The sequence below is a fragment of the Talpa europaea genome (genome assembly GCF_964194135.1).
Source record: "Talpa europaea genome assembly, chromosome: 12".
In the NCBI taxonomy this organism is placed as follows: domain Eukaryota; kingdom Metazoa; phylum Chordata; class Mammalia; order Eulipotyphla; family Talpidae; genus Talpa; species Talpa europaea.
This window is the reverse complement of record NC_140079.1, coordinates 13020995-13046153: the sequence shown is the minus strand read 5'-3', so window position 1 is coordinate 13046153 and position 25159 is coordinate 13020995. Positions and strand designations below refer to the sequence as shown.

General features: G+C 46.3%; 1 protein-coding gene across 1 annotated transcript in view; it reads right to left on the bottom strand.

Annotated features, from left to right (window-relative positions):
- Positions 1 to 737: 737 nt before the first annotated feature.
- Positions 738 to 25159, bottom strand: part of POU2AF2 (POU class 2 homeobox associating factor 2) — a gene marked incomplete at both ends in the record, with an annotated part of 30034 nt that continues 5612 nt past the window's right edge. The window contains 3 exons of the mRNA XM_084249813.1: positions 738 to 1139; positions 1834 to 2138; positions 4609 to 4654. Of these exons, the coding sequence (XP_084105939.1) occupies positions 738 to 1139; positions 1834 to 2138; positions 4609 to 4654 (753 nt within the window). The remainder of the gene's footprint in view (positions 1140 to 1833; positions 2139 to 4608; positions 4655 to 25159) is intronic.

The following is a 25159-nucleotide window of genomic DNA, read 5'->3' as shown; positions in this document are numbered from 1 at the left end:
TTATTTGATCCCAGAATGCCCATTTTACTCATCTACTATGCTAACTATAGTTTCACCCACCAGAGACCATGTCTAGCTTACGTAAGATTACCACTGGTCAAAGAAAGTTTTGGGCCTTTAATTGATTTTTGGGTTTGACTCATTTTTGGGCATCCTAAGCTTGGGGGCAGTGCTGAAACAGGAGCCACAGTCTCCTCATCCAGTTTCAATGCCAATAAGGCTTTTGTATGTGGGGCCATATTTATAAATCACTGTGAGGAGAGAAATGGGTATAATGTTTCAGTCTTTGAAGTCAATAAATGACTTTTGTTTTATGTACCCTTATCCATATCACATCCTATGGGTCCCCTTTTGCTACAGAACATAGTTCATAACAGAAAACATGGATAGGAAAAAGTGTGTTTTATGATCTCATAAACTTTTTAATGTAATTGAAGAAAAATATTAGTGCCTAAAATGACACTTCAAAGATAATAGATTCAGCTTGTAATAGGCTGTTGAAGTTCCAAACACCTCACTCAAAGGCTGTCTCACTAGAATGCTCCTGATCAGCTGGGCTAGCATGGTGGTGTATTTTGGGGGGGCTCCTGATGGGGAGGGTTACAACTAAAGGCCGCCATCCATTGACAAAGGGCAGCATGAGTGTTTATCCTGCAAATCCAGTTCTGAATGGGCCGCCACATGGACAGCAGTCCGTGGGGTACAGAACCCAACTAGAAGAGTCCTTTGGTGCCCCCTCAGTAAGCTCTACGGCATTCGTAGGCCCCCCAGGCCAGGCTCCCATCTTCTTTGGTCCACGGAGAAGGGTCCTGAAGAACAGAGGTGTCCGTGCCTTGGTCTGGGGCCAGGGGCACCACCTTGGGTGTTAGATCATTGGGCATCGTCATGAAAGGGGTGAAGGGGTAGGGGGGAGGGGTGGGGTACCCGGGTGTGTGGTACAGATCCTCCAGTGCATGCAATGAGTAGGACTGGGCTCCAGCTAGGGTGCCCCCCCAGCTTGAGCTCCGGAGCTGGGTGGTGCTCCCCGACTCCAGTTGGGCAAGGCAACTCGTGCTGGGCGACAAGGTCTGCAGGGGGTCCGTGGGCACAGGGTCCGGTTGGCTGAGGCCATCAGGCACCGTCTGCTCCCATGAGTCCCTCTAAGAATGGAAAGTGAGGGGAGTTAGCCATTCGGTGATACACAAATGAAGTGGACAGATTTCCTCCCCAACATGGACGCTGCTGAGCCCTGCTCCCCAGATGTCTTGATGTCTTAATGTCCTCCCACCCCCTGCTGTCTACCTCCTGTTGTTAGAACTTCATTCCCTTGTGGTGGAAACCTTCCAGTCTTCTATAAGATGTTTTTGGAGATCTATAAGATCTTTATGAGCTCACCTCTTGGGAGGAATTGAGAACAAGTTTCCAGAGCATAGAAATATTGTGGGGGGAGCCTGGGAGGGAAAGAGAAGCCCCAGGGACTGTGCCTAGAGACATTCCAGGGAAATGCCCCTTCAGGGCACTTTTCTTAGGTGCTGCAGCGATGATGGAGAACAATCTGGCAAAAGCAGTAGCGAATTAAAAAAGTGGATAGAAATCCCTTCTCAGCAGCCATCCCCACATAAACCACTGGTTAGACCCTCTTGTCATGGCTGGCACGGACTCTTGCGGGAGGCTGGCTGGGACTGTATTCTGACCGAGACCCTGTATCTCCCTGGCCATCTCCCCGGCCGACTCGGTAGGGGTGGGAGTGGGAGGCTCTCCAGAGCCCTGGGAGGGCCAGACCAACTTCAGCAGGTGGCCAAGTACTCGGGCTGGCCAGAGTCCTCCCTACAGGCGAGCTGCCCGCAGACTCACCAGCACAAAGTGTGTGGGGTCGCTGGGGAAGGGTGGTGGCAGGAGTGGTGGCAGGGGCGAGGCGCTGAACAGAGAGCCCGGGCTGGGGGTCAGGGCTGCGGGGCGGTGGTCGCTGTAGGGCTCGGGGAAGTAAGGATCCAGGAGGGCCGGGTGGCTGGGCCCCGCCGCCGCCGAGGACTCGCAGGAAAAGGGCTTGGCCACGCTCGTGCTGCAGACGTCGCCAGGAAACTGTTTAGAGTTGTGGAAGTCTGAGTCAGACAGGAACGATCTTCGGACCCCATAGTAACCCGATGTGACCGGCGAACCTGTTGCCAAAAGAAAAACACACGGGCAGAAATGTCCCCGTAGGAAGGTGAAGGCATCTCTGTTGCAGCTGAGCCTCTCCACATGTGAAATGTTTCTGACTGTACATGCTTGACACCAAGGCTGACATGTCAACGGGTAAGTGTTCCATGGGGCTGCATTGTCTCTTTTTAATTGGGCCAGCAGAAGAATAGGCCTACAGTTCACTCAGCCTTTGGGGATGAGTTCATCTAGGATGGTGCACTAGCTCTGCCTTCATTGGCTCATTTGATGTTCATTTAGTGGGCACCTTCTGTGTACCAGGCACTGTGCAGGGGCTTCAAGTGATCAGAACAAGAATCCCTTGGCATTTGCATTTTGTCTAATGAAGCATCTTTTTTTTTGCCCAGCCTCAGAGGGCGCTCTGCTCTCTTCCCTCCTGCCAGGACTCAGAAAAAGAGGCATTTCTGGGTGTGTTACTGAGATAGCTGTCTCAAGATAAGGTGATAACCCCAGCCCCAATCAGAGGCAGGTTGTACTGTTGTACTTCTTTGTATAAGGACCTGTAAGATACCTCTCTTGTCCCCAGCAGGCAGCAAAAAGGGCTCACTTGCTGTGAGATGATTCGGCTTCTGTGCTGCCAAGGGGACTGTCAAAAATGTGTTTTCTGGCTTTGGGGAGTGTCATGTGGTTTGCTGCCCTCTAGTGGCCACACCCGCCCTCACCTGGCTCACCTGGTGCTGTGTAAGCTGGGAAGACAGTGACTGGCATAGGAAGGCCCCTGGGGAAGAGCTGCAAGTGACAAGAGTTTCACTGACCATAAGGTCAGGGGAACTGTTCCAGAAGAGAAGAGATATGTTTGCTGAAGGCTTTTGACCCTGCAGGTCAGTTGCAGCAGGAAGTACATTATCATGCAGAACATGCTCAGGGGCACAGACTCAGGTGTGTACCCTGAGGGTTTAAGTCCCTATTCGTGGGGTGGTCTCGTTGGCTAAGACCAGCATCCTGAGGTCAACAGGGCTGATCTGGGAAGAAGGCGGGGGTGCTTGTCCTTTTATACCTTCTTTACCTGCCCCCCATTGCAGTGGAACACTTCTGAACTTTGAACTTTGTTCCCCTCCTCCACCCCCACCCCCCCCCAGCAAGCAGGAGAGATTCACCCAGACTCTTCCTTAATTGTTATCATCACTTGGTCCCCCATCTCATCACACCTTGCCCTTGCCAGTGCCACCCACTGTGGCTCTTTCCGTTTGCTCACCGCTCTCTCTCCTGAGTTACAGCTCTCTTTCCAACCTACTTGTGAGCTCTGGGGAGGGGGCGAAGCTTATGTCTTATATGTTTTCTATCAACCCGGTAGAAGAATGCCATCTTCATCAATGACATGTAAATTTATTCATGCATTCAGAAGAAATCAAAATTCCTTGTTCAAACTCACAGTCCAGTTTTACTCATTCCACTTTCATCTTAAATTCAATAGCCCCAAACTTCTAATCGGCTCATGATGGAAGGCTACCGTTAGGGGTTTCATCATAAACCTATTTCCCAGAGGAAAAAAAAAGTGATGCAAGTGGAAATGAATGTTGGTAAATTAATGTTCCTTGGGGTGCCGTGAATTTATAGCCTCGCGTGGCGCAGGCTGAGAGCAGAGTGAACAATATGGGAACGTGCCTTGCGGGGTCTCTGCCTGTATTTCTAACTTCCAAGTATAAACTATCTTAAGGAAAAAAAAAATCCTCTGTTGTCAAGCACATTTTTCCTCTGTATGAAGAGGAAGAATAATTCTAGATGGAAAGAGAAGCTGCAGAAATTTTCTTCTCTAGAAGAGAGCAGAGGAAGCCAGATTCCAAGGGACAGTAAAGATAGTTGGGGCCCAATGTGGAGATATTCTGATACATGGAATCTTCTCTTGCCTGTATTTCTTTCTGTGATCCAGCTCTGGAATTTACTAAAATGTTTGAGAAGGCCTCTGCTTCTTCCGAGTTAGAGATCAGAAGGAGTGTGTGTGTGTGTGTGTGTGTACACGCATGTGCGTACATGTAAGAGGGCACCCAACGCTATCGTCCAGAGTGCCCTTTTTCCAACCACACAGGAGTATTTAAGGGCACACATGCATGGAAATGAATACAAATGTGGAATAAATGGCTGACAGAGAGCGAGCACCTTGCTCTTGCCGGACTCTCTCTTCTCAAGCTGCTGCCTCATTTCTCAGAACACAATGTCAGAATTTTAGACATTTTAGAATTGTATCAAGGGCATACTTGCTATGGCTTTGCCCAGTAAGCTGCTTCTCGGCCAAGGATCAAAAGACTGTCGTCAAGACAGACTGGATTCTCAATCCAGGAACCACTGGTTGAGATCTGTCTTCATGACTTTGTGTTTTCAAAACAACCATCCTTTTGAAAGGAGCAAAATCTTGAAATGGCTCTAAGAGAACAGGAGCCCAAATTCCTGTTTAGAGGCGAAAGGAAATGATTCAGTGCTGGTTGAACTCACCTGGCATTTGGACGAACGGAGGCTGAGAGGATGAACTGACACTGCCCTGGAAGGCAAAGAGAGCCAGTGATTTCCTTGCTAGTTTGCAAGTTTAAAAAAAAGATCAGGAATGCATTTTATAGCAGTTGTTTTCTGATTCTAAGAAACACTATTTAGGGGGTTAAGTTGGGGATGGGGGACAATGAGAGTACCTGGGAACAAAGTTTTATAAGGGACAGGGAGGCCAAGGTTGTAGATTCTGGTAAACATGTCAAAAGCACTGGCTAGAGGCAGTGGAATTGTTTATCCTTTGTATTTTAGTATTTGCATTCATATCCTTCATCAAATACATTAAGTGGTCATGTGAATATATGTATGTGCACATAGATAAAATGTACATATATACACACACATTCACACTCACACACAGGCTTGATATTTGGCTTCAACACAGCAACCACTTTTTTACTGACTGCCTTCAAGTTGCACAGAGGTGATAAGGGCCTTGACTGTGACTTATCCTAGTGCCCAGAACAGTGTGGTTCATGGTAGACACAATAGATACACGTGGAGCAAAGGAACAGCCCTCAAAGAGCCGCAGGCTAGGGAACAGGAGAGGCTGGAGGGTGTTGTCAGTTGAATTATGTTGCCCCCCCCCCAAAAACATTGAAGTCCTATAATCCTGGTACCTGTGAAGGGGGCTTTTTTGGAAATAAGATCTTTGAAGATGTGACTCTTAAATTAGATGTGCCCTAGATCCTTATCTTGTGTCCTTATAAGAGGAAAGACACAGACCTTTGAGTGGTCACTCTCAAGCCTTGGAGTTCAGGGGTGGCCAGTACTCCAGAAACCAGAAGGGGCAGGGGAGGCTTCTCCTCTGGGCCCTTCAGAGGGAGCCTGGCTGCTGATGTCCTGGTTTTTGGATGCCCGGTCTCCAGATCTGTGGGATGACACACTGCGGTTGGCCCAGTTTGTGACCAATTGTTGCAGCATCCCTAGGGAGCTACTCCAGGGAGCAGCTGACCCCGAATGGGTGGGAAGTGGCGTGGTTGGGGAAGGAGGGAGAGAGGTGGGTGCCGAAGCTCGTGTTAGGGTGGGTGGAGGCACATCCTGGAGGAGGTGATGCCTGAGTGGCCTCTGAAGGAAGGGTGTCCAGGTGCATGGAGCCTTAAAATAAACAGATGCAAATCTGGCTTTAAGATGTCCAGGAACAAAGCTCAGTGGCAAGTGTTGCTTTTGTAAAAACTGACTCATCAGCATCCACTTCTTTGGATCTGAGCTCTCAGTCCTGACTCTTACGGTCCTATATATTCTCAAGAGTTAGAAGAGATTTTAGAGGGTCTCATCCAACCACACAACAATGCTGAAACTCCCTCGGTTGTTAACATTGGGGGCATTTACTCTAGTGACAGAGAACCCAGCACCCCCCGAGAAAGCCCACTTCTTCTTTGGAGACTCCTGTTTACAAAGTATGGGGAAGAGAGTCATTTTCTTTATTCCCACCTCTTTGGTCCATGCAGAATAAACTTAATGTTTTTTGCGTGCACGGCCCCCAGGTATTGGATGGCAACCCCTCATTGCCCAACTGTCCTAAGCCGTTTGGGCACTGGGACAAATGCCATGGACTGGGTACCTTAAAGAACAGCATTTTTTTCTCACGGTTCTGGACACTGGACGCGATCAGTGTGCTCTCTCTGGCTTGCAGGCAGCTGGCTTCTCACTCCTGTGTCCTCATGTGCTTGTGGGAGACCATTCTGTGTATCTCTTCTTAAAGGGGACTGAACCATTCATGTGGACTCCACCGATGAGCTAACTGCCACCTCCAAACACTATTGCCTTGGGAATTAGGACCTTGGCATATGAATTCTGGGGGTACACAAACTTTCCTTCTGTAGCATGAGCCTGGAAGTTGACCTTCTCCAGCAAAATATCCTCCAACCACTGAAAAGTAGCATAGTCTTTAAGAGGGAAGATGCTGGAAACAGTGTCTGTGTTTGAATCCCAGTTCTGCCTTCTATTAGCGGTGTGATCTTGGCACATGAAATGAGACCATATATATCCCACACTTGCAGTAGTTCTTGGTGGAGAGCAAGCCGTTGATGGTGTTAGCCCTCATTAGTCAGATGCACTTTATGTCGAATGTATGGTATATTCTTCTCACATGCTCTGATTTATGTGTGTTTTCTTGCTTGATAAGCTTGCTTGATAAGCTCACACTTTTAAGTGGCAGGAGGGAGTTGGACATGCAGGGGCAGAGGTAGGTGTTGATTGGGGAAGGAAGGGGTGGTGGTAGTTAAACAGAGCAGCTCTCGTGTTTGGACACATGACCCCCGGTGTTTCCCATTTTTACCTCTGGCTGCCCCGGCCTTTCCAGGAAGGCTGCTTTCCTGCCTTTCCTTCTGTGTCAAGGCCTCTGCCTTAGCCTCCTTCCTGGATGACTCCCAGCAGGGTGCGGCAGGGTGGGGTGGGAGCTGTCCTGGGTGCTGTCTGGAGAGATGGCTGCTTGCTTTTCTCCCTTCCCGCTCCCCTTCAACTGCTCCGGCCAAGGCTGGGGCCAGAATGGGGCCTTTGATGACACTTGAGCACTTGCCCAATTTGTTGATCCTTAAGACTGAGGCCCCACTCTCCCCTCAGCATCTGCCAGCCGCTCATTGGTCTCTGCCTCGGTCCCAGCAGGGTGAGGCTCAGTCTGGGCGGATGCAGCCCCTCAGCTTTAGGCCTCTCTGCTGTGAAAGCTTCCCTATGTTTCTCTTGCACCCCACAACCCTCACCACTAGAATCTCTTTATACCCCTTGTCTTCTGCCAGTTTTCATGATTACAGTGGATTTCCAGCACTGCCCAACTCCAACCCTATTTTACTACCCGATGACTACAAAGATTTCGGAATTACCATCCACTTAATTTTATTTATTGTTTGAAGAAAAGAAGCCTCTTGTGTTGGTTTCGCCTACATGATTTTGCCTTCTACCTCCTGTGGAAATTACATACTCTAGTTGCATTCTGTATGGTGACTCATAAAAACCTACCTTGCCTATTTACCAAAGCTTGCAAACAAGTCTTGAATCTCCCACGGACAGATGAGATCCTTAGACTGTTAACTCTTACTGTTCTCTTAATTTACATGAGTGTGTTACTTCCTAGCATTTTAGCTTTTTCTTGTTATAAAGAATTAGGCATCATAATTTGCACCATCATTTTAAAGTATATTTGTACTGGATTTACTTACACATTCCCCATGTTCCTTGCTTACTCTTCTTGGTTTGTTTTTTGTTTTTTGGGGTTTTTTTTTGGTAAGTTTGTTTTCTTTCTTTTAAAGTAATCCTTTAAAAAATTCCTTTAGTGTAGCTGGTATTCGTGATAAACGACTGCATTTTTAAAGTATTGGAGAATACCATTTCTTTTGCCCTTGTACTTGAAAGATAAAATTGCTGGGATCACAATTGTAGCTTTATAGTTTTTCTTCTTTTACTCCTTTAAAGACTCTTTTGTTTTTGTTTTTATCATTGCAGTTGAGAACTTTGTTATTAGCATTTTAGACTTTGTGTATGACAATCTTTGTTTTCTTTTGTTGACTGCTTTTTTAAAAAAAAGATTTATTTATTTTTGCATACAAGAACTGGGGTATAGGCCGGAAGTGCGGAGGGTGAGAGGATTCACCAGAGACAGAGTGGGGAGCACAATGGGCAGATTGACTGAAATACACTACTGAGGGGAGCAGCAGGCGAGACAGGGGAGAGGTCTGCTGCGCCATGTGGGTAGCTCCTTGCCCGGGGATTGAACTCGTGCTGCGGTGGCTGCAGATAGCTTCATAGGTTGTGTCTTAACCCCTTGTGCCACCTGGGAGGCTCTGTTGACTGCTTTTTAATATGCTCTCTTTATCTCTAAGGCTCCTTGAGTTCACCTCATTTTATATAAAGGTATATTAAAAAATATATATCCTGCTTGGTATAAGAAGTACTTCATGTGTCTGGGGATCAATGTCCCAAGGTCTGGAAAAATTTCAACCATCATGTCTCTAATGTTGCCTTGTCTATAAGTCTCCTTCTGGATCTCTGTGTAGATGTACCTTAAACCTTTTGCTTTTGTTCTCATTGTCTCTTAGCCTCTCATTACTTCATCTATAGATATTATGGATTTCTTCAGCTCAGCATCCAGTTCTCTAATTCTTTCTCTAACTGTAGCTAATTTGCTATTAACTCACACATTGATTTTTTTATCATCAGTAATTGCATATTTTCTCATTTCTATAAATTCCAATTTAGTTTAAAAAATCTGCTTGATAATTATTGGCAGTTTCTTGTTGAGAGTTTATTGCTTATTAGGTTATTGTATGGTTTGTATTTGGTAATTCTAATACCTAAAAGTTCTGGGAATTTAAATTTAGACTGTGTTTCCTGACTGTACGTCATAGCAGTTTGCTTCCTAAACCACTTGGCGATTTTTGATTGACTCTCATATCTGGTAACCTTGATCTGTGGACATCTGGGATCCTAAACTGTGGTTGAGTTCTTCCAGTAAATATATGATTCTGTTTCGTGGGAGTCAGCTTCCATGTAGGTTCCCCAGTTTAATCCTGGGGTCCCATGCTCTGCTCTTAAGTTTGATACAGTTTAGAGACCAGTCTTCATGCATTGAACTTAGGTGGACCCGTGTCCTCCGGGGAACTTGCCATTTTTTTTTTTTGTAACCATCTTCTCTTTATTTGGAGTCTTGATTTCTGCTCAAATCTTCTGCCCAGCATCCCATGCCAACCCTTCTCTCTCCCCACCCCAGCTTTGGAGATTGACCTCACTTCCTGCCTGCTCAACAGCTCAAAAAATACGTTTTATGCAGGATCCAGTACTGTGTGGGTGAGACCATCTCATCTGAAACAGAATGAACTCCCTAAACATTGAAGCTAGATGTAGAGCTCTTTCTTTTTACATAGCACAAAACATTTATTATTCTGTGATTTCCCAGCATTCTCAACAGATATTTAAATTATATTAGAAGTAATTCATTAGCACATATTTGTAGTAATTTCATAAATATACTGTTAGGTAGATGGCCAAATGTATTCTATGTTTTATCTCATTGAATTACCACAACAACCCCATGAGATTAATAATATTATGCTCATTATAATGATGAGGAATCTGAAGCACACAGAATAAGTTCCCCTGAGAGATGAGATGCAGTTAGTGGTGATGGTGGTGGTAGAAACAAACGTCAGAGACTGTTTTTAAATTACCGCACCACTCTGCCTTATAAGCCTTTTCATAACTCAAAAAGTAAAAATAGGAAGGCATCATATTTTATAATTTTGGTATAAAGGAGGCTTAGGGATCCAGAGAGCTCATATAATTATATGTGAACACTTACAAGGAAAATTATTTTGGTTTTATACTTCCCTTCCTTATATACATGTGTCTATATGTTTATATATATGTATACTATGGTATATGTATACATGAGCTCTATATGAAATATATACAAAATACACATGTATACACATACACACATACTTACATAATATCCTTAACCCTCCAATGGATATTCTATTTTAGGGAGGGTCAGATTTAATTCTGGTATAAATTACATATAATAAAACACACATTTTCAATGTGCAATTTGATGAATTTTGACCAACTCCTGTGACCCATCACCATAATCATGATATATAAAACTTTTCCATCAAATTAATTATTTTATAGCTATACTTAGTGCTATTCCCTCTACAGTGGTCTGGGAAATAATAAGACGGAGAAATATAATAAGCAATGCACCTCTTCAGTTCACCTCATAGAAGGTAGACAAGTTCTAAAGTTTCTATGTTGGGACTAAGAAGGATTTCACTAGAAGGATTTCAGGAATGGCACTTTCTTCCCCATCCCACCCCCAGACTTCATAGGTCAAGAAAGAACAAACTAAAACATGATCCTTCAGCTTGGTCGCAAGTTGTCATCACTTATGTAAAGGGAAAAGTCACATTCCTGTCTTCCCTAAGATCTTATGCCTGCACGGTTGCCTCTCACCATATGAATCCTCCAGAAATAATATTGAAATTGATATTGAACATCTCATAACTTTTGACCAAGCAAGATGGTATATAATTTTTATTTTGCATATGGCAAACAACAGGATCCTGCAATGCCAGGTAGCCAAATTTAGAGGTTTATATTTGAATGAAATTTGCCAGTCTGCAACTTCCTGTAGCTAACACAGCAGCCTCACAGCTGCCCAAAAGCCCCTCCATGAAAATGAGTTAATTTGAACTAATAGGTCACCAGGGTAGTAAAGTGATAAGATTAGGAATTTCCCCTAAGTACATTCATACTAATTTTTATGGCCCTATCATATTTTTAGGTGCCAAGCTAGTTGAAGGAATACATTGAAATTGTGCTAAGGGAGAGGCCTCTGACTAGCTTAAACATTTTCACATTGTTGTATCATTTCTTCTTATTTCTAATTATATAGCTTAGGAAGTCTCCTTAAATTTTAAAGATATCTGTACTAATATTCACATAATCATAACCTGTGACTTGCTAGGATCTCTCTTCAAGGAATTCACAGCACTCTATACATTTAATTTTTCATTCATTAATTTAAAACACTTTATATTTTTAATTTTTCATCATATCTATGGTCGGGAGGCAGGATGAAGTGATAGCATCGAAACATTCTAACATAGTATTTTATTATCAGGTTTACATCCACCATATATATGATATGATTTCCCTCCAACTTTGAAATGAATGTCAAGTTAACACTGGTATAACAAATTATATGGGTACCTGTGTTAGGTTGGAATACGTTCACTCCTGCCTACCCTCCCTCACCCCTAATATGGGCATAGAGAATTAGGTGCCCTTAGTTAATGTGACAAGTCATAGACTAAACTATGATGTTTTCATACATCTTAATAGTTTTGCAAAATTTGAAACAGGTTTTCATGTATGGGCCGCTTATCTGTCTCACATGGTGGTTTAATCATGAATAAGAAAAATATAGTGAAAAGGAACTAGTTACACACACCTACCGTGTGTCAGGTGCTTGATAGAATGCTATTATTAAGGAGGTAGTATCGTCTCAGATTCACAAAAGAGGAAACCATACACCAGAGAAGTTAAGGTGTCCAACATCATCCATCCAGTAAATTACAGACCCAGGACTTAAACCTCAAGCTCTCTGACTCCCAGATCTATACTCCTTCAATCTCCTGGTAACATAAGGAGAATGTTCTCTGCATGAGTCCTTCTGTCAAACCACAGATGTTTCCTGGGGCCCTCTGGTGTGTACCATATGAGGCTGAGTGTGTAGGTACCAGAAATAATGCATTCTTGGTCTTCGCTTAGAATCTACTCAGGGAGACAAGCTATTTGCAGTAGATTAATACAGTCATAATTTCTTTGCAGTTTCTCCCATCAAGAAGTCTGCCTCTGCCCCCTGAATCAGGCATGGTTTGTGACTTGCTTTGACCAACAGAATGTAGCAGAGGTGGGGCTGTTCAGAGCTAAGTTTCAGAGCTAAGGCTTCCAGAGGATTTGCAGCATCCATGTTTACTTGCTTGCAATTCTGCCTTACAGCTTCTTCTTTTTTAAAAAAAGATTTTATTTGTTTTTGCATAGAAAACTGGGGTGAAAGTCAGAGGTACAGAGGGGTGAGAGGATTCACCAGGGACAGAATGGGGAGCAGAACAGGCAGATCTACTGCTATACACTGCTGAGGGGAGCAGCGGGTGAGTCAGGAGAGATCTGCTGTGCCTTGTGCATCAGTTCCCTGGCCAGGTATTGAACTCAGGCTGCAGCGGTGATAGTGCAATAGCGATGAGACTTAACCTCTCCACTACCAGGGAGGCCACCACTTCCTCTTAAGGAAGTCAGTCTAGCCTCCTGGAGAATGAATGACCTTGTTGAAGTGAATCAGGCACTTCTGCTGACAGCTAGTACCAACTGCCAGACATTCTAAAGAACCATGTTGGACTTCTTAGCATGGCAGAACCTCTAGTAAAATACTACTGCATGAGTCAGCTCTGGAGAAATCAGCAGAGGACCTTACAGCCAACTCAAAAAGTTGTGAGAAGTAATAAATCACTAGCAACTGTGGAAGTGGGTTTTTATGCAGCAATAAGTAACCAATAGAGACTTTTGGGCAGGAAAAAGTAGCTGATGAGACAGAACAGAATACCCCTGGACTCCAGGGCTTGCTCCAACCTCTAGGGGAGACACCAAGGTGCTGAGGATTTGAATTGGACACAGAAGGATGAGAGGATGCAGAGAGGAGACAGGAAATTCTCAGGTGCAAGGATTTTTTTGTGAACCAAGCAAAGAGGTAAGAAAGTCCTCTCGTCTCCAAGGAATAAGCATGTTGCCTGTTGGAAGCAGATGTTTCACTTAATCAATTCAATAAAAATGTTTCCTGTGCCTATAGGGTTATGCATCACGATTATGGTCATTTCCTGAAATAGAAAGAGTAACAATGTGTGGATTCTATGACTTAGGCACCACATAGTTTCACAGGGAAGACCATTGTATATATCGATAAGTGATTAATGTGATAATAAAAGAAGGGGTGAAAGGCATTTCATGAATATCTACTTGGAGCCAGACTCTGTGCCGCCACTGTACATATATCAGCGTCTTTCTTTATTTTTAGCAACAGCTAATAGATGACTGCCTTAGGTATTTAGATAATTTACATCCATTAGCTCATTAAATCATCACCAGTTACCCATGCAATAGATACATTATAATCTCTAGATGATGGGGTGGAAAACTAATAGACAGTATGTAGGACTTGTCCAAGGTCACAAAGCTAGTAAGTTACACAGCCTGGTCACTGGCCTAGGTCCTGCTAACCATGATTTAGTTCCGGTAGGGGCAACGAGAACGTAGGTTAGAGGTGAATTGCAGTCTTGGGAGAAGATGACTGAAGGGTGCCTACTGTCCAATACATGAGTCAGGTTTTGAAGGTTGAAAGGAACTGAGGGAGCATTTAGAGGGGACTGTGGACTGGATGGGGTGCGAAGCAGGCACTCACATGTCTGACAGCCCAGGGTAGATGCAGAAACAGTGCAGACAGGTGCTGAGAAGCAGCCCGAGGACGGGCAGGAGCCAGGTTACAATAAAAGGACATTTTTGAGCCTGGCTAAAGAGTTTGGACTTTGCTCACCGGCAGGTGATGGCCCTTTAGAAGTTTCTGAGCAGTATAGGCAAGGTGAAAGGAGAATTCTAGAGCATTTGATCGAGTGCTGAAACTGAGGGGTCAGGACGGCTGGCAGAGTGAGTGGCTGGGCTGTTGCTGTAGAACAGGGATTCAGGGGAGGAGGGTGTCCCTGGAGAGTGGGACTCCGGGAGCCAGCGCTGACCTTTATAGCCACCTCTGTTTGACTTTGTCTTGGAGACAAAGACTTTGGCTTTGTCTGGCAAGAGCTGGTCCTCGCCCTGTGGGTGCTGCGGGCTGCTAGCCACCTGTCCCGGCTGTCCCAGTTCCCAGGGCTCCTTCTCGCGTTTCTTCCTTATCACCACCTCCCCGCTGATACCTGTGTGTAAAGAGGGGCCAGCAGGTCTCCCTCCCACTGCCATAGTGACAAAAAAACCCCCAACATTTTTGTGTATTTTATTGAAGCGTGCATTGCAAGGGCCAGTCTTAAAGTCAATAAGAATTTGTGAGGAAATAATATGGGAATCTGTATCCCTTACAGCTGTTACCTTGTGACTACAGAGCCTAGCTTCTAGGGGCTTTACATCACAAAGATCCTATCTGCTTGGTGCCCTTTGTTTCATTGAGACCAGCCTCTGGGAAGGCAGGTGCCATGGACTGACTTAAAATGGAGACATGAAAGTATTAAGTGATTCATGGAGGCCTTCAAACTTAGAGCGGTGAAGACAAAAAGTCGTGTTTAAATTCTGTCTTGGGTGGGGGGAGGGAATTTATGGTGAAAAGATTAAGGCATACACACTGAAAATAGTGCAAATATGTGTCTTTGAGGCTCATTAACCTCTTGGTGCATCAGTTTCTTTCTCATAAAACATCAGCAAATTTGGGGAAGATTGTCCATGGTGTCCCCTGGGAAGAAGGAGGCAATTAGGGGGCTGGGCGGAAGGGGGAGGTGCTGGGGAGACAGGGATGGTGGGTGCACTTCCACTTATTACCTTATGCCTATTTAGTCTCTGAAATATCCCTGTGCAGTACTTGGGTCATTAAAACAGTAGTTGATACAAATTTAAACAATAGAATTGAGGTTGTGCGTTTTTACTGTAAATCTCAACATTAAAAACCACGAGTCTACATGTCTTGGATTTCTGGGGTGGGAATCATTTCTTGAAATTCTACTACTGAAACTCTCCCACTTGGCATAAAATGATGTTGCTGGAGAAGATGATTTCTGTTGCCTCAGCTACCAAATGAAATACATTTTCTCCCCTGGCTCTGGTGTACCTTTGGAATGTTATTTGTATTTATGTAGCTGAGTCAGAAAAACAGGAGCCACTGGGAGGCACTTTGATAAATGGTCCTGTACACTTTGGCCCGAACGGCATCTACAGAACCCCAGCCGTACCAGATGGACTTGCTGGGACTGTTTTGCTGCAAAACCTGATTATTTTTGCAAGCAGTGTGAAAGAATTCACCACCGGGAAATATTTTAAATTTCATGACTTTTGAAAAGATGACAGAACCCATAGAACAGCTGAAAAAATAAGCAGCAAAAAGTTGGCCTTTATGATTATTATTTTAAAAAATGTCTGTGGTTGTGAAGGAGCAGGTGGCTGGCCAGGGAACATGGAAAGGCCTGGATCACTTCTGTCACCAGGGCAGGACAGTGGGCTAATTGAAGTCAGACAGCGGACCGTTTTGAAAGCCTTAGATAAAACATTCTTTCGAATGAAAGCTGAGGTTATACTGTGCACCTCTACTTAAACAATGGTATTTTTGAGCTTACAGGACATTCCAGCATAGACATTTTTTTCTATTTCTTTTGTCAGTCTTTCTGGGCTCATGAAGGGGGTCAGTTGGCAATAATAATAAGCAACATACAGAGCACTGTGCTATGAGAGTGAGCAGAAGGCGGGGGAGACACCCCCACATAAGATGCAGATGCCTTATCATTGGTACCCTCGCAGGCATTACAAATAGGTGGATCCTTCTTGCTGTCCACTCAGAAAAAAAAGGAGCCAGGCCAAAGGAAATGCGCTTATTGAAAAATGACAGCTTCCCTAGGAGATTGAGGGATGAAACACAAAGAATACAGGTACTTTAAAAAAGAAGACTACTGTACAAAATTCACAGCGATGTGAGAAAATAAATAATTAAAAAATAGAAGGGAGAAGAATAAAGATAATACAAGAAAAGGCAGCACCATTTATGTAACGGCCAGGATAGGGAAACAACCTAAGTGTCCCAGAACAGACAGTGGATCAGGAAGATGCGGTATAGACACACAACAGAGTACACACTCAGCATGTGCAGCAGTGTGGACGGAAGCAGAGGGAGCACGCTCAGCAACATCAGTCAGAAGAAGAAAGAGAAACAGCGTATGATGTCACTTTATGTGGAATATAGAGGAACAAAGCACAGGAGCAGATCAAGCCAAACCATTACGGAATCCTAGAACTCTGACTGCAGAACTGAAGCTGCCAGAGGGGCTGAGGGATGGACCAGAATAAACTGGGGAGGGAGCACCGGGATAACATGCCCTGAGGGGGAGAGCCTTTGCCTCGAAGTCACAAGCAACACCATTAACCAGTGTTGTCTCCATGAAAAGAAAGGAAAAGAAAAAGAACACTCTGGCAAAGCGGAAGACACACATCCGGGCCGTGGGCCGACCATTTGCAGCGCCCAGGCCAGCTCGAAACCTTTCTGAGCCAGCACACTGTGGGGTGGGTTCAGTGGGTGAGAGCGGAAGAGGAAAGGGTAGGCTTTATGGTGAGTGAAGAAATCTGAGCCTCTCAGAAAGACATGGGTCTTTCCTGCAACAGCCTTCTTGCCTCTCTCCTGCCGCTCATGTCTTCAGCGCTGGGGATGCCTCTGTTCAAAATGTCTCTTCTCCTAACCACGGGCTCACAATGACACACTTGTCCTTTGTCCACAGACCGGACAGTCCAGTCATGGCTGCAGCAGCCGCAAATTCTTCCTTGAGTTGATGTCTGGCCAAGACCCTGAATTTCAGGGGTGGATAAGCAGCATGCAGTCTCCTCACATCCTGATGCTGCTTTTAGCTTTCTCCTTGTTCAGAACTGCCACCGGAATACCAAAGTATGACGGTACATAAACTGCCCAAGGTCTAGCAGGTTCTTTTTGGGATACACCTTGATGAAAGTTAGATTTTGATATTAGCCAAGGCTTCCATCTGTCTTTAGCATGGAATACTAAAAACTGGCTTCGTGCACAGGTACTCCGCATGCGAGACCCCTGGGGGCGCCCTGGCCCAGTCTTTCTTGTGCTTTCATAAGAAGGTAAGACCTAAGGACATTCCCCTGCCCTTTCCTTAGTGGCTATTGTATTTCTCAAGTCTCTGCATGTATCAGACTGTGTAAGATCGGCAGAGACACAGATCCACTGAGCTGGTAAGCGCCACGTTTCACTGGGCTCAGAGATCTTTTTCAGCCCCGAAGGGAGCGGATGTGGTCTCTGCCTTCTCAAGTGGGAGAAGTGGCATCCTGCGTCCCGTGCCAGAGGTGAACCATGACATCCCAGCCTCTCGAGTCAGCTCAGCAATGCTCAGGAGCGGCATCTCACTTCATCAAGAGAGGTCTAGGAGGGCAGCGAAGAGGCTCCCCAAGGTCATTGTGGTTGGTTTGTCTCCAGCTCAAGAAATGTTTTCCTTGTGTACAGAGAGGACAGGTGCCACGGGGAGCTCAACGCACCAGGGAGTCCAGGAGAGGTAGGAAGTGACAAGGAGGAACTGTATTCTGGAAGCTGGTTCTGGGACAGAGCTGGAGCTAGGTTCCAGAAGGAAATGGAAGATCTCCTTGTGTCTGGTTTCTTCTAAGGTGTTTGGGTATCAAGAAAGGAAGGTCCTGGCTCTGACTGGGGCTGGCTGTGGCCTCCATAGAATGATGGCAGGGATGGAGGATTGAGGAGAAGCCAAAGTCAGACTTGGGGCCCAACAGAAAGTATGGAATCTGGACTGAGGGGGCTGAGGGCTGAGGGGGCAGAGACCCTGAAACCCAGTGTTGATTCCAAAGCTGGTCCTTCTTGGGGCCAGAAATGTACAAACAGGAAGGCGATGCCTCCGGTAAGATGAAGACCTTGGAATCCAATAAGCCTGGGTGCAAACCTGAGCTCCACGGCTTTCTACCTGATGCTTAGTGTCCTCTGAAAACTATTTCCAGTCACCACCTTCTGTTGCTCTTCCTGGGTAAGGAAATATATTTTAAAGTGGATACATGAAAATACTCGTAACATTCCTGTTTCAGAGACCAGCAGGAAATCTATTGTTATTATTATTATTATTATTATTGTTATTAAGAATTCTTATTTATGCCAGAGAGAATTGAAATGATGGGAGGGGCCCAGCCCAAGAAATCACTTCAGCTGCCATTTTTGACAAAGCATGAAAGTTCCTGTGGAGACCTTTGCCCTCGACATAATTGTTGTTGTGTCTTTATGTGATTTTTCTGTTCCCTATTTCCCTTGCAAACTCGGTTTGCAAAACTCACTGGCTGCAGGAAAGGGGATTTATCTTTCCCAGCACAAAAAGTTCAGCACGGCCTTGGAGGCTGGGGTTGGGGTACCATCCAGGGGAGCAAATTCTGACACTGGGGAAGCTGTCAGCGAGGAAGGGATATGTGGGTACCCGCATGGGGCAGGAGTCCCATCCCAAACCTCTCATAAGCTTCTGCGGCCCTTTGGCACTGAGCCTTGCAAACGTAACTTTACTTGTCAAATCAATAAACTGATAGAGATGCTAATCAAAATGTTCAACACTGGTTTCCTTCCTCCTGCCATTTGAAGTTGGGGTTTCCTAAAACAGTAGTTCTTGAAGGGTAGGTATATGGCTGGTGTGTTAATCTGGATCGGCCAAGTCTTTGGCCACGTAGGCCTGCAGCGGGCGCAGGGGTGTGGGACTTGGTGCAAGGCGGCACATGGGAGCTGCAGCTCCGGCGTCCTGTCTCCCCAGGAGAGTGAGGCATGGCCCTGTGGGCGACCTGCTGGTTCTTGCAGGGCTGTGTTCTGCGGCTTTCTAACGAGGTGGCTTTCTATGACCATGAAGGCGGGTGGTCTCTGCAGTGTCAGCCTCGTCCCCAGCTGCCCTGGCCGCATGCCCCTTCCTCTGGGGCACACGCCTGCTGTGCCATTTAGCAAATGCCACTGGGCTCCAGGTGGAGGAGCCGCAGCACTGCCTTCTGCTGAGCACTGGCCATGTGCTGTGTGCATTGGGGCTGCGCTCACAGTCACTGTCATTGCATTTCCAGGACCCCGCTATGGTGGGCGTCATGAACCCCATTTAGATAGGATGTAACTGAGGCCCCAGAGAAGTTAGGGTGCTTTCACATATGAGGGTCACACTCTCCGTCTGTTGGACTCCAACTTGCAAACTCTACAGAGCATGTTTTGGCAGTAACATTGTTTGAAGAGCTATATGTGATTTATGGGAATAGGTTCAAACCCCCTTAGAGATATGTCACCACCCCATACCCGCCACCAAAGCCCCCACAGGCCTTTCCCTCCTTCTCTCCTTCCCCTGGACAACCTCAGTTCCGCAGCCATATTCCCAGGCCTTGTTGGGGTTAAGTTATGTCAGTTCTTTTGTTTTGTTTCTCTTAAAATGCGAACTCTTGACCGCCATCCTCGCAGGCTGGAGGCTCCAAAGAATCAGAAAGAGCAAGACAGGAGCCAGTTGGGGGAAAGATTTAAGAAAACAAAGCGGTGTTTTAGCAGAGAAATGTGCTGGAGGCTTTGGGAGCAGAGGGGAGTGTCCGGGAGACCTTAGCAGGCAAGGACGACCGGGTCAGGCCCCCCACCCTGCTCTTGCACTTCACCCTGCAAACTGAGGGGGTTCCCTCTGCTGACCACCACAGATGGGGCCTCCCCCGTTGCCCTGGGGCTTTTCCCCCTCCACATGGGCCTTTGCCTCCTGTGCCCTGTTTGGACTGTCTCCCTCCTCGCTGCAGACAGGCATCTTCTCCCTCCTTCAGAACTTAGCTCAACCCTCGCCCTCCTCCCCAGAGTATCCTCTCACCTCCCCTGTCCCATCCACAATCCACTCACCCTCTTCTGAGCTTCTGCGGTCCACGCTGAGGGACACTATGGTGTGGGCACTCAGAACAAAGCCACATGTTGTTTCAAGTCACCGTTTGCACATCCAGTTCTTTCTCCCTTGAGTGCACAGCGTGCGCCTCCCGAGCAGTGGATTTCATCCATCGCTTTGAATTCTAAGCAGCAACGTTCCTTGCAGGCCGTGTGGGCTTAATAGCAATAGCTCTGCTTGAGCACATACCCGGTGCCAAGCCCTTGACAAATATGAAATCTCACCCTACGATAACCTTGCCCGGCAGATATTATTATCTTCCCCTGACAGCAAGATTAAGTCACTTTCCCGTCATCACACTGTTGGCAAGTGGAGGGCCGGGATTTGAATTCAGGTCATCTGGATCCAGAGCCTAGAGTCTCCCCACACTCTGCATTCCGGGGCGTCGAAGTCGGCCCCCATCAGTGCTGTGGCTCCCCAAGGACCGCGTGCTTTGAAACTGCAGCTCAAAGATGCCTCTTTGTGGGTCTAAACTAGTCCTCAGAGGTTCTCTTGGCTCTATTTTAAATCCTAAACAGGGTGATGGGGGTGTTTGAAAAATGAGTAACAGGAAAGATAAAGGGATGGGATAAACTTTTAAAAGCTGGAGTACTAAAACTGGGTACTGCAATGGAAGGGACCCCAGAATACTCTGGTGACGAGGACACCAAGGCCCCAGAGGAGGAAGGAGTTGCCTGGGGCCACGGAGAATTGGCAGGGGGGGTGGGCTCCTCTTCGGGTGCAGAAGACACACACTGCATGTGTTCTTCAGCATTCCAGGGGAATCACAGAAACTTTATGCGCTAACATACAGTTCCCAATTGTGTATTTTCTTTTTTTCCTCCTACTTCCTAAGAAACCCAAATGCAAATCACAGATATGGACATCAGAGTGTTTACACTCGGTGGTAACTGAAGTGTGCTTGTGATTGGTGCTGCCCAACAGCAGCTGGGCATGTAACCAAACAAGCCTCTAGCTAGCAGCCCTGACGAGGACAGACGGGCGTCAGGGCCTGGACCCGGGCAGTGCCCAGCTGTTCCACAGTCCGCCTGACCCACCTCTCCACCAAGATCAAACACACTCAATTACTGTGTCATAAATGCACTATATGGTGTTTGGAGACCCATTTACCTGCTGTTCCTCCAGATTTTTCCATCAATATGTACTATTATCATGCTTTTTTCTGTACTTACAATGCTCTCCTTCCAAAAATAATCAGGAAAGGTGATTAACCAAAACATCCAACTGACAGCTTGGCCTGACCCTATAGATTCTTCACATAGAGACTTTCGCAGGGAATTTAAATGTAAGGACTTTGGAAAATATACAAAAATACAATCATTGTAAGTAATTAGGATTTGAAAAGCAAACCCTTGAGGCTGGTATGAGGAGGCTGTGGCAAGTGGAAATAGTTAAACTTGTCTTGTAAATACAGAATATGTATCTTCCAAGGCTGATAAAATCCAAATCTGTTTCCCACTTGGGATGAAACTCCTCAACATTTTCCTCATTTCAGACCTTCTAAAAACAACCAGAAATCTTCATTTATTTTTCCTCATGTTTGTGTAGAATATTAACTTAAAATAACTTTCCTATTTCCTTATTGTTCTGTCCATAGCATTGTGATGACTGATGAGAGCAGGGTAGTTATTATGCTATTATTGGTTCCATAAACCAATAAAGTAGATTGAAATCAGACGCTGATTTCTGGGCCCATCCTTAATCTCCCCTTTCATTGTACTCCTCCATTCTACCACAAAATTTTAACCCCCAAATAATATCCATGTCTTACTCAGCAAGTTCAAAAAATTTCCCCTCCTGCCAGCTGTTGTGCATACAATGATTTTTTAATGAGTCATCCTGATAGCTTAAGACAAACTTGATTAGAAAGCTCAGCAGCTTACAAACCATTCATGGACATTCAAAACAAAACTGAAAAATCGTGGCTATTAAGCTTATTGCATCTCTTCTTCTTCTGCATAGTTTGGGTACTATAGGGAACTCAGAAGGCCCTGAATTTTGTGCTATTATTAAATCGTGTAATCAGAAATTGAGATGGTTGTAATCAGAAAACAGTGCTTCATAACCCAAACATCGAGTTACTATTTTGGGGTACTAGCTATTGGCAAATGGCTCCTGTTTTCAAGTATTCTAGTAGAAAATCGAATAGTATAGCAAAAAATAATGCAGAAAAGGTTGAGAAAGAAAGGGAAAAGTCATTATTTAGCAACCGACAGGCGCAGTAGTGGTGAAGCCACAGGATTATGGCTAAAATGGACAGAAGCGGTTTTAGGTCCAGCTTTGGCAGAAGTTGTTTTGGATACAAGGGATATTTGCTCTTGGAGTTGCCCCGCAAGGAGGCGAGAAGCAGCTTGTGGTATCAGAACAGGTGTTCTCTCTGGGCACTGACGAGGGGCATCGGCACAGCCTGGGGAGCTGCGTCCCGGGAGGAGAGCATCACTGGATGCCCCTTCCGCACTCTTACTGGGCACAGTCTTTACCATGTGTGTGTTTTGGTGTCCTCGGGCTGCTGCAACAGGGACCACAGACCAGGCAGCTCCAGGAGACCGGGGCTTGCTCTCAGATCTCCGAGGCTGGAGGTCCGACCCAGGTGTGGCGGGGCCGTGCTCCCTGCTGGCTAGGGGCGAGCCCCTTCTCTGCCTCCTGCAGCTTCGGGTGGCGCCTGCATTCCTGGCTTGGCAGCCGCAGGACTCCAGCCTGTGTCTTCTCCTCGGTGTGCCGCTCTCCACGCTCCCTCTTACAGGGACACATGTGACTGCATTTAGGGTCACTTGCTAGGAGTCTCCTTCACAGGCTGCTGAAGGGTTCAATTGGCCTTTGAGTGGTGAACGCCCCGTGTCGGTAGTGAGATGAGCGTGTGGAGGGATGGCCTCCCTACCCAAGCTTACCCCAGGTCTTACATGCCTTGCTCTGTGGGGCACTGGTATGAAAAAGAGGTGGAGGTGTCAGGACCACCTATGCGGCCAGCCTCTACCAGGAGCACCATCCTCTCCAGGGCACATTTGCAACAAGCACAGAACAAAGTGGGGATGGGGGTGGGCCAGTGAGTACTCTGTCCTGTTGGGGACAGCGCGCCACTCTAGGATAGCAGTTGAGCAGAAGAAATATGAGCCCATGAGTAGGAAGAGAGTAAAATCAATTCATGGAGGCACCTAAAGTCTGAATAGCCACATTTGGGGGATTTTTTTTCCTTTTGCATTTTATAACCTACAATTCAAGCAGCAGGGAGAAGAAAAACTACAAGCAGCCCAGCGAACTACATGTAACCTCCAATTCAAAGGTCATCGAATTGAGGCTGAGGAGGGAGGCTAGTGCCGAGAAGGTAGACGGTAGCTGTGCCCCTGCAGGTGAGGCGGACTCCGCCTGAAAATAACCAGAACACCACCTGGCGAGGCATCTAGTCTAGTCCCAGGTGTCCTCGCACGATATGCTTTGATTTCCTTTGCTCTCAATTGTGATGTCCGAAGGTTGGTATTCCCCCAAATCTGTCTGTTGACCTATGTCCATGTGATGGTATCAGAAGCCTCTGGGAGGTCACGAGGGGGATCCTCCTGGGTGGGACTAGTGACTTTATTAAAGAGATCCAGAGACTCCCCAAGCCCTTCTCCTGCACGAGGACACAGCCAGAAGACTGCAAGTTGCAAGGAGCCAGGCCCAGCGCCATGCGGGTGCCTGATCTGGGCCCCCCGGCCGCGGGAACTGAGGGAAATGAGCGTGTGCTGGTTGACGAGCTCTGCGGCCCGCGATGCCTTGTGGCAGCAGCCCACATGGACTGCGTGTGTTAGCGGCTGTTCTGCTCCAGCCACACTGACCTCCTGCTTTAAAGGAGCATGGACTTCAGAGCCAGAGCACCTGCCTCTTGCTAACTGTGTGCTTGGGAAACAATCACTTCCCTTGTCTTATTCTCAACTTTCTCATCTGTGAAATGGGAAAACGCAGGGAGATCAGTGTCTCGGGACGAGTGTGGCCCTGCAGGGAGACAGAGTCCAGGAAGGGCACTTTAAACTGTCCTTCTGCAAACCGTTGTCTTCCTAGCACAGGACCATCGGGCTGGCCCTTTGTCTTTCTCGTCCGGCCCAGCATGGTCTTCCTTGATTGGTCCTGTGTTAAGTGTATTAGCACTTCTTGCCACCAGGTTACAGGTGCTTAATGGCACAGGCTGTGCGTTACCCGTTCTTGGACCCACTTTCACTGTAACACTTTCAGTGTCTTGGGCCAGTAGCTACCACTCAACAAACTCTTATCAGGGTAGAGAGAAGAGCCCTGGCTATGGCCTGGGAGGCTTCTACACTTGCTCTTTGGTCTCCGGTATCCTTCTCGAGCTATAATGTGCCAAGGAATCACCCAAGGAACTCGTTCATAAAGGCCATTTATAGTCTACTATGCTATAGATATGCCTGGGGCAGGGCCAGGAATCTGCATTTAAAATGAACTAATATGACTAAATAATTAATTATATTTATATTATCTCTTGAAAAGTAATAATTAGAGAAAACACACTGTTTTCTTGTTTTCTTGAGCCAGAAGTCATGCTAGGTAATTAAAAAAAAAAAAAGATAATAGTTTTTCTCCACTGTTTGGATATAGGCTTTCTTGTCTTGGGAACTCTGTCTGGGATCATTTGTACAGAAGTGTTGATGATGTTGCCAGGAGGGCGATGTTTCCTCACTCACACTGGCAGGTGCAATGGCTGCTTCTAGACTACGGGGTTATCCACATCATGACTTCAGTCTTGACAGTTTGCCTGGAACTTTCGTCAAGTTCAAAGTTCTAGCCAGGATCATGGCCAAGTAATCCACATTACTTCCTTGAGGCTGGCTCACACAGAGTAGAGTCTGAATCCTCTCTTCCCCTCCCACCTCTCAAGAGGGTATGAATATTTTTAACACACCCCAGATGATTCTGAGCAGGCGCTGGTGAAACACTCCATTAGAAGCAGACAAGGAGCCATTGATCCAGATTTCTCTATCACCTGAGCTCCATTCATGCAACTAGAAGGGAGGAGGTGGTTTAAAAGGAAGGAAGGCAGAAGATGTGCAATAGAAGGTGTTTTCATCTGGGAGGAACTGGAAGCTGGAGTTGGGTCATTTACACATTTCTCAGAAAGTTGACTTGGGAGCAGTGTTGGCACGGCTGAGCCCTGCCTGAGCAGACACAGTGGGGACACCCGTGGGTCTGATGTGTTATACCCTTGTGCCTGGTGCTGTCCGTGGTTGCCTCCCAGTTCCCTTGCTCTTAATCCTGCTCCCAGCGATCCCTGCCATTCATGGTGTTATATTTTACCTACTACAAGAAGTGATTATATCCTCATCTTGATAGCCCGTGACTATTTCCATGCT